We start from the raw sequence: 12,139 nt of genomic DNA, 5'->3' as shown, positions 1-12,139 counted from the left end.
TTGATCCCCGGGCTGGGAGTGCTGCTCAGGTGCGTCCTTTACGTGCGTGCTCAAGGAGCGAAACATCAACCGCCTTTGATTTTTCTTTTCCTTACAAGCGTAAGGCAATGATGGATGTGCAGGGACTTTTGACCCAGTGTGGACATTGCGCAAAGTCCTGGACCCTTCTGATTGAAGAGGCACATTTCTGGTTGCCTATTTGGAGCATGAATGCAGTGGCCTGGGTCCCGTTCAAGTCTGGTTTCCACATGCAGTGAGTCACAAAGGAAGATGTCAGATGTTCCTGGGTGCCGTAACACCACCATGGGTTTTCTGATCATGCATTGAGAAACATCCTTCTGCCTCGAGGGCTGCTTTTAGGAGCTGGCATCTGGAAGGCGGGAACCATTGTTGTTCCCCTTAGGACTGCATCTTGTTGGGTCTTGCTAGTATATGAATGTCCTTAAGTGTCCTGAGCTTGGAGAGTTGAAGGCCAGCAGGTAGCAAGCAAGAGCTGCCTGTCCTGGTCATATACAAAGGCTTCTGGAGGAGGAAAGATGAGGGAGAAAATTTCAGTTTGATATGATTATGTTGTTTTCAGTCATTAGAGGAAATATGAAGCATTTCATTTTGCTCTGCCGCCACTGTGAACATTAGCTCCCAAAATCAAGGCTGCCCTGAGGTGCCTCATGTGATAGCAGAGTGATCAGAATCATAGAATGATTTTGTTTGGGTTGGAAAAGACCTTTAAGATCATCAGGTCCAACTGTTAAGTTGGACTTAACCATGTCCCTCAGCACCACATCTACACGTCTTTTAAATCCCTCCAGGGATGGCGACTCAACCACTTCCCTCAGCAGCCTGTTCCAGCGCTTGACAACCCTTTCAGTGAAGAAATGTTTCCTAATACCCATCCTAAACCTCCCCTGGTGCAACTTGAGGCCATTTCCTCTTGTCCCATGGCCGGTTCCTTGGGAGAAGAGCCCGACCCCCCCTGGCTTCCCCCGCCTTTCAGGGAGTTGCAGAGAGCGAGAAGGTCTCCCCTCAGCCCCCTTTTCTCCAGGCTGAACACCCCCAGCTCCCTCAGACGCTCCTCACAGGACTTGTGCTCCAGACCCCTCACCAGCTCTGTTGCCCTTCTCTGGACACGCTCCAGCCCCTCAGTGTCTCTCTTGTCATGAGGGGCCCAAAATTGAACACAGTATTGAAGGTGAGGCCTCACCAGTGCCTAGTACAGGGGGACCATCACTGCCCCAGCCCTGCTGGCCACACTGTTCCTGACACAGGCCAGGATGTTGTTGGCCTTCTTGGCCACCTGGGCACACTGCTGGCTCATATTCAAATGGCTGTCAACCAACACCCCCAGGTCCTTTTCCTGAAAGCTCTTACCACTTGCCCCAGGCAATCAATCCAGCCTGTCCAGATCCCTCTTCAGAGCCTTCCTACCCTCCAGCAGATCGACACTCCCACCCAACTTGTTGTCTGCAGACTTGCTGAGGGTGCACTCAATCACTTCATCCAAGTCATTGATAAAGATATTAAACAAAACATTCCCCCAGTACCGAGCTGAACACAGCGCTTGTGACCAGCCACCAACTGGAGTTAACTCCATTGACCACAACTTTTCGGGCTTGGCCATCCCACCAGTTTTTCAGCCAGCGAAGGGTATGCCCGTCCAAGCAGTGATCGGCTTCTCTGTGAGAATGCAGTGGGAAATGGTGTCAAAGGCTTTACCAAAGTCTAGGTAGACAACAACCACAGCCGTTCCCTCATCAACTAAGCGGGTCACCTTGTCATAGAAGGAGATCAGGTTAGTCAAGCAGGACCTGCCTTTCATGAACCCATGCTGACTGGGCCTGATCACCTGCTTGTCCTGTAGATGCCACATGATGGCCCTTGAGAGGATCTGCTCCGTAACCTTCCCAGGCACCGAGGTCAGACTGACAGGCCTGTAGTTCCCTGGGTCCTCCTTCCAGCCCTTCTTGTAGATGGGCATCACGTTTGCTAGCCTCCAGTTGACTGGGACCTCCCTGGTTAGCCAGGACCGCTGACAAAAGGGAGGAAGAATGTCAGGCACCAGGATAGATTAGGGGTGGACCTACTGGAAAGCAGCTCTGAAGAAAAGGATCTGGGGGTCTGGGTAGACAGTAAATTATCCATGAACAAGCAATGTGCCCTTGTGGCCAAGAAGGCCAACGGAATTCTGGGCCGCATAGGGAAGAGTGTGGGCAGCAGGTCAAGGGAGGTTATTCTCCCCCTCTACTCTGCCTTGGTGAGGCCACAACTGGAATACTGTGTCCAGTTCTGGGCTCCCCAGTCCAAGAGAGACAGGGAACTACTGGAGAGAGTCCAGCATAGGGCAACAAAGATGACCGAGGCATTGGAGCATCTCCCTTATGAGGAAAGGCTGAGACAGCTGGGACTCTTTAGCCTGGAGAACAGAAGGCTGAGGGGAGACCTTAGTAACATTTACAAGTATCTAAAGGGTGGGTTTAAGGAGAATGGAGCCAGACTCTTTTCAGTGGTTCCCAGTAACAGGACGAGGGGTAATGGGCACAAGGTGGAACATAGGAAGTTCTGATCAAATACGAGGAAAAACTTCTTTATGGTGAGGGTGACAGAGCACTGGACCAGGCTGCCCAGGGAGGTTGTGGAGTCCTTTCTCTGGAGACTTTCAGGACCCACCTGGATGCAGCCCTGAGTGATGTGCTCTGGGCAATCCTGCTTTAGCAGGGGAGTTGGACTAGATGATCTCTAGAGGTCCCTTCCAGCTCTGAAATTCTGTGAGTCCATGAAATGATGGCAAGTGGCTTGATGAGCACTCCCAACAGCTCCCTCAGTACCCTCGGGTAGATCCCATCTGGCCCCATAGACTTGTGTGTGTCTAAGTGGTGTAGCAGGTCCCTCACCATTTCCCCTTGGATTACGGGGGCTTCGGTTTGTTCCCCATCCCTGTCTTCCAGCTCAGGGGGCTGGGTACCTGGAGAACAGCTGGTCTTACTATTAAAGACTGAAGCAAAGAAAGCATTAAGTACCCCAGCCTTTTCCTCATGCCTGGTCACTATGTTTCCCCCTGCATCCAATAGAGGATGGAGATTCTCCTTAGCCCTCCTTTTGTCGCTAATGTATTTATAGAAGCATTTTTTATTGTCTTTTATAGCTGTAGCCAGATTAAGTTCTAGTTGAGCTTTGGCCCTTCTAATTTGCTCCCTGCGTAACCTCACAACGTCCTTGTAGTCCTCCTGAATGGCCTGCGCCTTCTTCCAAATGTCGTAAACTCTCTTTTTTCCCCTGAGTTCCAGCCAAAGTTCTCTGTTCAGTCAGGCCAGTCTTCATCCCCGCCAGCTCATCTTTTGGCACGTGGGGATGGCCAGCTCCTGCACCTTCAGGATTTCCTTCTTGAAGAATGTCCAGCCTTCCTGGACTCCTTTGCCCTTCAGGACTGCCTCCCAGAGGACTCTGTCAACCTGTGTCTTACGCAGGGATCGCTTTGTGGGTTTAGACTTTGAAGGTCTCCGAAGTGGGAGAGGTTGCCTCCACGTCTGGGTGGGCTAAGGTACGTGGGGGATCTGCAGGGGCATTGCTTGACCCAGTCCTGTATTGCTGCCTCATACATCACTTCATTTCTATTCATACTCTTCTGTTTCCAGCTTTTGCTCTTTTTCTTTCTTGACTCCTGCCTTTGTAGATGCTTTTGCCTGTCCATGTTTAGCTCCCTATTTTTCAGTCCTTCTGTCCTAAGTTCCTTTAGATAGCAGCTCTTTTTCTGGATGGTACAGCTGGATATCAGACCAGGGCGTGCTGCTTCATCAACAAAGTACAAGGACTCCGGCACTTCCAATTAATAATGCTAATGAGATTTGTTAATTTTTAATAGATTACATGAGCGCGTTTTGCTAAACACGTTTTTGTGGCTCCGCTCTGCGCGTACAGTTCAGAAACTCTTTCACTTGCTGCCAAAGGGAAAACGATTAATGCAATTGCAGACGCCAGATTCTCTTCGGGGCAAATCTAGAGCACACCAAGGAGCAAAGAAGAATTTAATGAGTATGTTTTCAAAGTAAACATAGGCCCAGGTCATAAATGATAGCCTTTCCTCGCCACCAGCCTCTGGGCAAGGCAGGGTGGAGGAGCAGTCGCTTGAATTGAGGTTATGGTGCATGTGTTGCGTTTTTGGGGGTGTTTTGTCCCTTTGACCCATTGAAAGCTTGAGGACATCCGTGGATGAGACTTTTGTGGTAATGCTGGAGGTTGGGGAGACAGGGTGTGTGTACTGGCTGCCTTGCAGAGCTCATGGCCAATTGCCCCGTGTACCCTGAGCAGCACCTGATTGCACCCCTGGTATGGGGCTGAGCTGAAGCTTCTTCATATCTCTGTGCTGGATGACCAAATCAACCTGGCGGCCACCCTCCGGGTTGCTTCAGTCCCGGGTGAATTTCCCCCAAATTGGTGCTGGTTTTGTGGCGGTGCCTGCGGTCTTTGGGTCGCTCACGAATGCAGGCTGCAGGCCATCAGCGGCACGCCGGCAGCCGGGATGTGTCGAAGAGCAAGTGGGGGAAAAGTCTGGGTTTGCAAATCAGCAATCCCAAACCTGATTCCCTTGGGTTTCTGCCCAGGAAGTTGGTTTTACCGCTCGCTGCTGAGCCGTGCCAGGCTCCCTCGGCCGCATTGCCAACGGCAGCGGGACGGTGTTGAGCTGGATTTTTTCTTCTTTTTTTTTTTCCAAATCTGTATTGCCAAGAGCCGCACCCCCTAAATTGCTGCGGAGGAGGTGGAAAAGCAGAGGCACAAGACCATGCACATGCTGCGCATCCATCTTGGTGATCTTGCAGCTGTGCCAACACAAGCATCATGGCCAGTCCCGGCTCAGCACTTTAATTACGCGCCGGCGCGGCCGCACCTATGGCTGGGCTGTTGCAGCTCGTTGTGCAAGAAGACAACTGGCAAACCTGTTGGTGCTCCAGGATTTTAGTGGTAATAAGCCAGAGGGCAAAACATCCCTGGTGAGATGAAACCGTGCTTGGCTAGGCATTTGGAAGAGTTTAAGGTGCTTTGGAGAAGCAGAGGGTTGGGGATCCCGGCTGTCTCCACGCTGTCATAGCCGTGTGTGCCATGTAACTCCATGGACGGGCTCAGACGTTGTCTTTGTGGAGCAGAGATGTGTTTGTAGTATGAGCTGTTTGCGTGAGAAAGGCAGGTGACTGGAGACTGAGGCGAGCAGAGCTTTTGGTGTTCCAACAGGAAGAGTTTGGGATTAAAATCGACAAAAATGAAATGAAATCTAGCTTTCAGGTGCAAACACCTGTGAGAGTGAAGTGGTCGGAGGTGTAGAGAAGGAGAGAGTTGGCAGCCAGGGTCAGGCAGTCTGGTCTGTGGGATCACAGGCTCTTATGCTTCACCTTGTAATGAGTCAACAGCTTGGGCTTGACTCAAACATCTTGCCCTTTAAGAAATCTAGTCTTGCTTTGGGGTCTGGCAATTTGTTCTTCACGCTGATGAGGCTTGCTGCTTAAAAAAATTAAACAAAGCAATCCACCCCAGAGACTGTAATTCTCATTGGCGATGGTAGCATGCGCTTTCCTAGACAAATCCTGAAGGATGTGCGCAGGCAGATGTTCACAACTGACCACGAGAGCTGCAGGAGCTTGCCAAGCTGCCCTGCTCGTCTCGGACATTTCTCCTCGATGTGTTTTGCGCTTTATTGGAAACACATGGTCATGATCCATTCCCTAGTCCCTTCACACCACCAAGCTCCTTCCATCATTTGCAAATGAGGGCCATCACCACGTCCCCGCGAGTGCTTTGGCCCACTCGGCAGCCTCCTTCCCTGAACACGCTGCGTTGGTTTTGCCTGGGGGGGGGGAACCCCGTCGCACCCGTTGCCACTGCCACCAGCGGAGCTATCAAGTGACACCGCCGGGCGGTTGTCATGCGTGGCCATCCGTTACGACTCTGTTACTATATTAGGTCCATCGCTGGAGCCATCTGCCGGGGCAGGCTTGGCAGGCGGGCAGCACGGATGCCTGCCTGCGAGACGACATTCCCTGGCTCCGAGCTCTGACAGCAGCCGAGCCAGCCCGCAGGAGCCGGGCACCGTCCTCTTGGAGGTCATTTGCCAGAGTGGCATTTGCTAGCAGCACTTTGCTTAAGGCTGTGGTGTCCTTTTAGGGGTGAAAAGGGGTGTTTCGGGAGGCAGGGGTGGATTTGGCACAGGACTGCCTGCCGTAGCGCTGCCTGCGTGCCAGTACTCATCCTCCTGGCTTCTTCTGCGCCAGCTGCCGTGGGACGACTTATACCAACTCAAACCCAATCTCCTCCTGCTTCGCCTGCCTTTTGTAGCCGGCTCCAAAGCTAGCGTGGTTCAGCAAGGAGAGCTTTTTAACCCTTCCTGCCCGATAATCCCGCACAGAGTCTGTACGCCTAATTCTCCTCCCAATCCACGGAAAAATACCGCCGGCTTCATTTCGCGGGTGGGGAACGCGCGTGCTGTAGGGCTGGCGGCAGGTTTTGTCACCCATGCTGCGAGACCACAGCAGCTTTTGCCGTCCTGGGAGGGCACAGCGCAGCAGCTTGGTGTTAGAGGGGCTTTTCTTACAAAAGATGCTTCCGGAGGCACCGGCTTGTGTTGGGCTGGAGACCTTTCGCCAGCTGCGTAAGGGCTCTGGGAAACGGCACGGCACGCTCGGCTTGCACACAGGGAAAAAAAAAAAAAAAAAAGCAGAGCTAATGATTGACTATTATTTTAAGGGGATTATCTAATCCGCAGCCCAGAGGACAAGAGGGGCCAAAATGAGTGAAGATTGAACCCGTGATTAGCACAGATTTTTGGTAATACCCTCTGGATTCTAACTGATTATAAACAGAAACAGATTTTCCCAGTTTGCGCACACACCCCCCCCACCCCCCTCTCCCCTGCCAAAAAAGCCTTTGCAGGCCAAAGTGGGGGGAAAAAAAAAAAAGCCAAAGCTTTGTAGTAGAAACTGTGGCAAATTAAGTGGGTGATCAGAGCTGGGGCAGGGGAGATGTTTAATGCAGAAGATGGCTGGGGGCAGGCAGGCCGGCAGAGGAGCAGCTTCTCTTGGGTTATTTTGCAGCATAAAGGCAGAGTTTTGGGTGGAAGTGCCCGAAACGGCATATGTGGGAGGTTAGTCTCTGCCACCCCACCACCCATCCTGCAGCTCCATCCCTGGTGCCGGGGCTCCGTCTCTCCCGGCGGCTCGGGGAGGAGGAGGTGCAGGGATGCGGCAGTGGCCTGGACTCATGGGGGATCCTAACAAAGGCTGGAAACCATAACGGAGCACCCTCAGGAAGTACCTGGTTAGGAACACTTGCTAATTTGGGTTCCTGGATTTGAAATATGATGATGATTATTACATATTTTTAACGTTGTTATTGCCCGGACCTGGCTGACAGCTGCCTCAGGTCTGTTAGAAGCTAATACTTTTTATTTTCCTTCCCTCCTATGTACCAAAGGTCAGGAGAAGTTAAGTGAAAGGGATTTGCAAGAGTTACGGGCCCATTATTAATACAAAATAAAAGATGTATGGCTAAATCCATCAAGCCTAAAATTACAATTGGGCACGAATAAGCCCAGAGAAGGAAACAATGGAAGGAACAGCAAAAACAAACAGCACACCCAAGCACTAAACTTCTGAAGCAGTTGAACAAGGTTGGGAAAATAGCTCTCCGATCCCTGAAGACAAGAGGGTTTCTGTTCTCTTCTCGTAAATTTGGTCAAAGAGGATGAATGAGAGAATCGCCATTCCCATTTGGGTGAAATGCCGTGATTTAAAAATTGCCCTTACTCCAGTTCAGGTGAAATCCCAGAATTTGAAGATTTCTCGTGTAAAAGAATATGTCTGAAATGATCATTTTGATACACTTTGGCTGAATGTATCCAACGCGATTCAGCTGCGGTATTGCACACCGTGCGGGAACTCGCGTTTCATAAATTACAGTGAGATTTTAAATGGGAACATAAAAAACCCTTCGTGCTGTTAAGAACCTTGCTGAAACACTCTTTTGTTTCAAATTTCTCTTCTAAACTGAAGGCAAGAGTAGTTACTCAATTCCCATGGTTTTTCTTAGTTTTGCTGGATGTCCCATAAGAGAATATTCTACCCCAAAAGCTCTGCCCACCAGCTGCAGATCTCTGGCCTGGGAGCACGTGGGTGCCTGACAGTACAGTGACCCTGTGGGGCATCTTTTAGGGTTTAGGAGTCTTTGGAGTGTGTGGAAACACCTTCCAAAACGCACCAGGGCAGGTCACCTGGAGTACTGTGTCCAGCTCTGGAGCCCTCAGCACAAGAAGGACATGGACCTGTTGGAGCGGGGCCAGAGGAGGCCACGGAGATGCTGGGAGGGCTGGAGCCCCTCTGCTGTGAGGACAGGCTGAGAGAGTTGGGGGGGTTCAGCCTGGAGAAGAGAAGGCTCCGGGGAGACCTTCGAGCCCCTTCCAGTCCCTGAAGGGGGCCTACAGGAAAGCTGGGGAGGGGCTGTTGGCAAGGGCATGTAGCGATAGGACGAGGGGCAATGGTTTTAAACTAGAGCAGGGTGGGTTCAGATGAGGCATTAGGAAGAAGTTCTTTCCACTGAGGGTGGTGATCCCCTGGCCCAGGTTGCCCAGAGAGGTGGTGTAGGCCCCATCCCTGGAGACATCCAAGACCAGGCTGGATGAGGCTCTGAGCAACCTGATCTAGTTGAAGATGCCCCTGCTGACTGCAGGGGGGTTGGACTAGATGGCCTTTAGAGGTCCCTTCCAACCCAACACATTCTATGATCATTGCCCTGATGGGACATTGTACCAGCTGAGGAGTCTTGTGTAAAACAACCAACTGCAAAATAACCTGCTGTGATTTTCTTAACATAAAATCCCTTCACTTATTCTGCAGAAAATAAGCTTGGGAAAATAAGGTGGTGCAGCCAGGCTGCTCCCAAAATGCCCCAGAGCCCGAGCATCCCTTGTGCCAGAGAGACTTTTTGTTCCTGTGCTTGGAAGGCAGCACAAGACGGGCAGAGGTGGCCTCTGGGCGCATCCCTTTCAGGGTGGCACCTTTTCCTGCTCTGCCCAGGGGTCTGCAGCTCCGGAGGACAGCAGCATGTCTGCACTATTAAGAGGAAAAGCAGGAAAGCTGTGGAGAAGAGGAATCCCAGCATTTGTGGCTATCTCCTGGAGAAGTCAGTGTTTACCAGGCGGGTTTTGGTTGCACTGCGCTGTTTGTGCGGGAGGATATCTGCTCCCTTTCAGCCATTTCTGACCCTCTTTGATGGCCTGGGCTGACTCAGTTGTTGCACTAACATGGTTATGCTTTTGTTTTGTAGTGTTTGGGTATTTTTGATTAAGAAATACTGCCTGTTTGCTTTGGCGGTGGTGCTCGTCGGATTGATGCGGCGCTTTTTTAGCTGGAGTGTTTATTCAGCCTCTTGGATTCTTTCTCAGGGGTGGGGTGGGATGATCCAAACCCATCAGTATGCTGGTGATCCACGAGGACTTGTGAAAGGCTTGAGCCAGGGTCTCTTCTGATGGAAACCACTGGCTTCCTCCACTTCCAAAGGCCAGGCTTAACTGACTCCCATCCAGGCAAGAAACCTGGGCCCCAGAAGGAGATGGCAGCAGCACGAGATGGGGAGTGAGGAACCCGCTGCCTGAAGTCAAGCACTGGTGCACCCTCTTGGTCCAAATGCTCAGCGGGTACAAATGCTCTGGGTAGATCTGGCTGATGGCATCGTAAAACACCTTAGGCTTTTTGTTCTTGGCCCTGAGAATCGCTGCTTTCTTGCCTTTCCACGTTGTCTGTTTGGACTTTTTTATTCCTCTCTGTCTCAGGGAGACGAGGGCAACTGTGACTTACTGCTCAGCACGTCCCTTGCAGCCAGTGATGGATTGTCACAAGCTTTTCTCCATTAATATCATGCTCCTCTGCCGGGACTATCAAAACTTTTATCCTAGGCATTGTCTTGGGTTGCAGCTCCCATGTGCTTCATCTCAAAGTCCCCATGTTGCAACACCAGCACGCCCGGGGTGCGTGATCCCTTCACATTCCTCGCTCTCCAGCGCTTTGATGAGGTGGACAGGGGATGGGATGGATATGTTGAAAATGCTGTAAGGAGCATATTTTGCACATACTTACGTAAGACTACGGAAATGCAGAAACGCCGAGCGCTCCTCAGGTCCTCCAACCCGGAGGTATTTGGTGAGCAAGGCCTTGTGGTGCCTTGGGGTTTGGGAGGACTTCTTTGCGCTCGCCTGGATTTCCTCACTCCTGCACGCAGCCTCGCGGTGTCTGGCGAGCGGACACAGTTTGCATTGCTAAACGCCCACTCCAAAGCTCAGCTGATGTTCTTTGGGAGTAGGTCTCCAGCAAGCCAGATCCCCTTCTCTCTTTGTTTTCTTACTGGGGCACCTTACAGTTGTGATTTTTTTGGTCTTTCTTTGCTCTGGGACTGGGGCGGGATGCGGGACTGACAAGATGTTTGCTAAGCTCTTCTTGCCCATCCACCCCTGCTGGGATGCCCTCAACCATGCACGGACCCAGCTGTCCCCGACTGCCAGCACGGGCTGCCCCGGGGGCCCTGGTGCTTGGTGGGGGCTGGACGTGCCGCGTGTCGGGATGTCGGCACACATCACTTCTTATGAACCACCTCTCTCCTTCTGCTTTCAGAGCTGGCGTACGACCTGGATATGGATGATGCCTCTGCAAACAAGCAGCTTCTGAATCAGCAAAGCAAAGACGGCGCCGCGGTCCCCAGCAGTGACCCCGGGAGCGCAGCCCCCCGCCTTGGCCCTGCCGTCGCCGTCACCCTGGTCCTGCCGCTGCTGCTGGGCCACCAGCCCTGAGCGGTGCCGGTGGCATCGCTCGGTGTCTCTCCATGCCTTTTTTTGAATGAGGAAGACATTCGGAACCTCTCCTGAAATATATACACGTTTCCAAAGACAGGGCAAATGACTGGAGTCGGTTTTATAAAAGAGTACGGTATCTTCACACGGCCTCACCCCCTAAAAAAGCCTTTTTTCATGGTAAACTAGTAAATACGTAACAGCCCTTTTTAAAGATAATCCTGTTTCATATAAGAAGGTTGATATTAAATTGTGTTCCTTGCAGTTTTTGAAGACTGAGGTCTCCATTGCTGTTAAGCTGAAGACCATATTTCACCTTGAGTTGCTCGAATATGCATGGGGTACAGAGCACCTACGATTTATAAAATACTCTCAGCAAATATCAGAACCCTGATCCTAGATGACTTAATACAGCTTTTGTCTGCAGTTCAAGCAGGTTTTGTACTTACTTCAAATTCAAGGCTCACCCTAGGAGTCTGGCCAGGCACATAATATGGAGGGTGTGTGAAGACAGAAGAGAGAAGCTCCGCCATAAGGCGGGAGGAAAGACGCTGTGCGAGAGGAGTTGTGGTGCGCCGGGATTGTCGTGGAGATGTGCTGCCGCGGGCACAAAGCACACTTGCATTGTGGCAAGTTGCAGGTGATTTTGCTGCTCGCCTCCCAGCCAGGTCCTGTGAAGCCCTTCGGTGCAAGCGTCTGGTCCCCTCCGGCATCCCCATGGCCCATGCAATGCTCTGGTTTTATTCTTCAGAAGTGAAGCACCTCCTTTCCCACGGGAAATCTGCAAACGCGGCTCCAGCCAAAGGACAGACGGCGTGGATGTACATGCCGTGTTTTACGGGAATGAATAACGGGCGTTCAACACATTGTGCTATGAGAGAGAAAAGAAAAGGATTTGCAGGAGCCTGAGGCAGATGAAATTCTTACTCACATGTTTCTTTGCATGTTACTTTACTTAAGCTATCTCTAAAATAAAGGTCGGTTGTTCTATAAACGGTGCACTGGAAGTAGCCTCCCGTGCGTGCGAGGCGATGCTCTGCCTTGTGCCAGGAGTGGGCAGCCTGGAAAGGCCATCGGTGCCCGGCGCGGGGGCGCCAGGGGAAGGCTTGGCTTAGTCTGATTAAACGGACGGGCCGGGGCCAGGCAGTGTTTGGTTTGGTTCCTGGCCAAAATGGTTACATATTGCTGTTTAAGACACTGCCTTTATTAGAGCGATTATGTCTGCAGTATCTTAAGCCGCAGTGTGCGCACGTACGCGTGCACGCACACGTGCAAATGCATGCTTTAAATACTCGTGTGCCTCGGACCTTTTTAAAAGCAGCT

At 51.6% G+C, this 12,139-nt stretch overlaps 1 protein-coding gene across 3 annotated transcripts in view; it reads left to right on the top strand.

Annotated features, from left to right (window-relative positions):
* The window catches only part of GPC3 (glypican 3), a 172,656-nt gene extending 160,840 nt beyond the window's left edge, over nucleotides 1-11,816 (top strand). For 2 of the 3 annotated variants that reach the window (XM_074600861.1, XM_074600862.1), the window contains exon 8: nucleotides 10,641-11,816. In XM_074600861.1, the coding sequence (XP_074456962.1) occupies nucleotides 10,641-10,816 (176 nt within the window). In that variant the 3' untranslated portion in view covers nucleotides 10,817-11,816. The remainder of the gene's footprint in view (nucleotides 1-10,640) is intronic. The other variant, XR_012589033.1, reaches the window with a different exon arrangement.
* The last annotated feature ends 323 nt before the right edge of the window (nucleotides 11,817-12,139 follow it).

The sequence above is a fragment of the Larus michahellis genome, chromosome 9, assembly GCF_964199755.1.
Source record: "Larus michahellis chromosome 9, bLarMic1.1, whole genome shotgun sequence".
NCBI lineage: Eukaryota > Metazoa > Chordata > Aves > Charadriiformes > Laridae > Larus > Larus michahellis.
The sequence above is the reverse complement of the archived record's forward strand: the minus strand, read 5'-3'. Positions and strand labels throughout refer to the sequence as shown.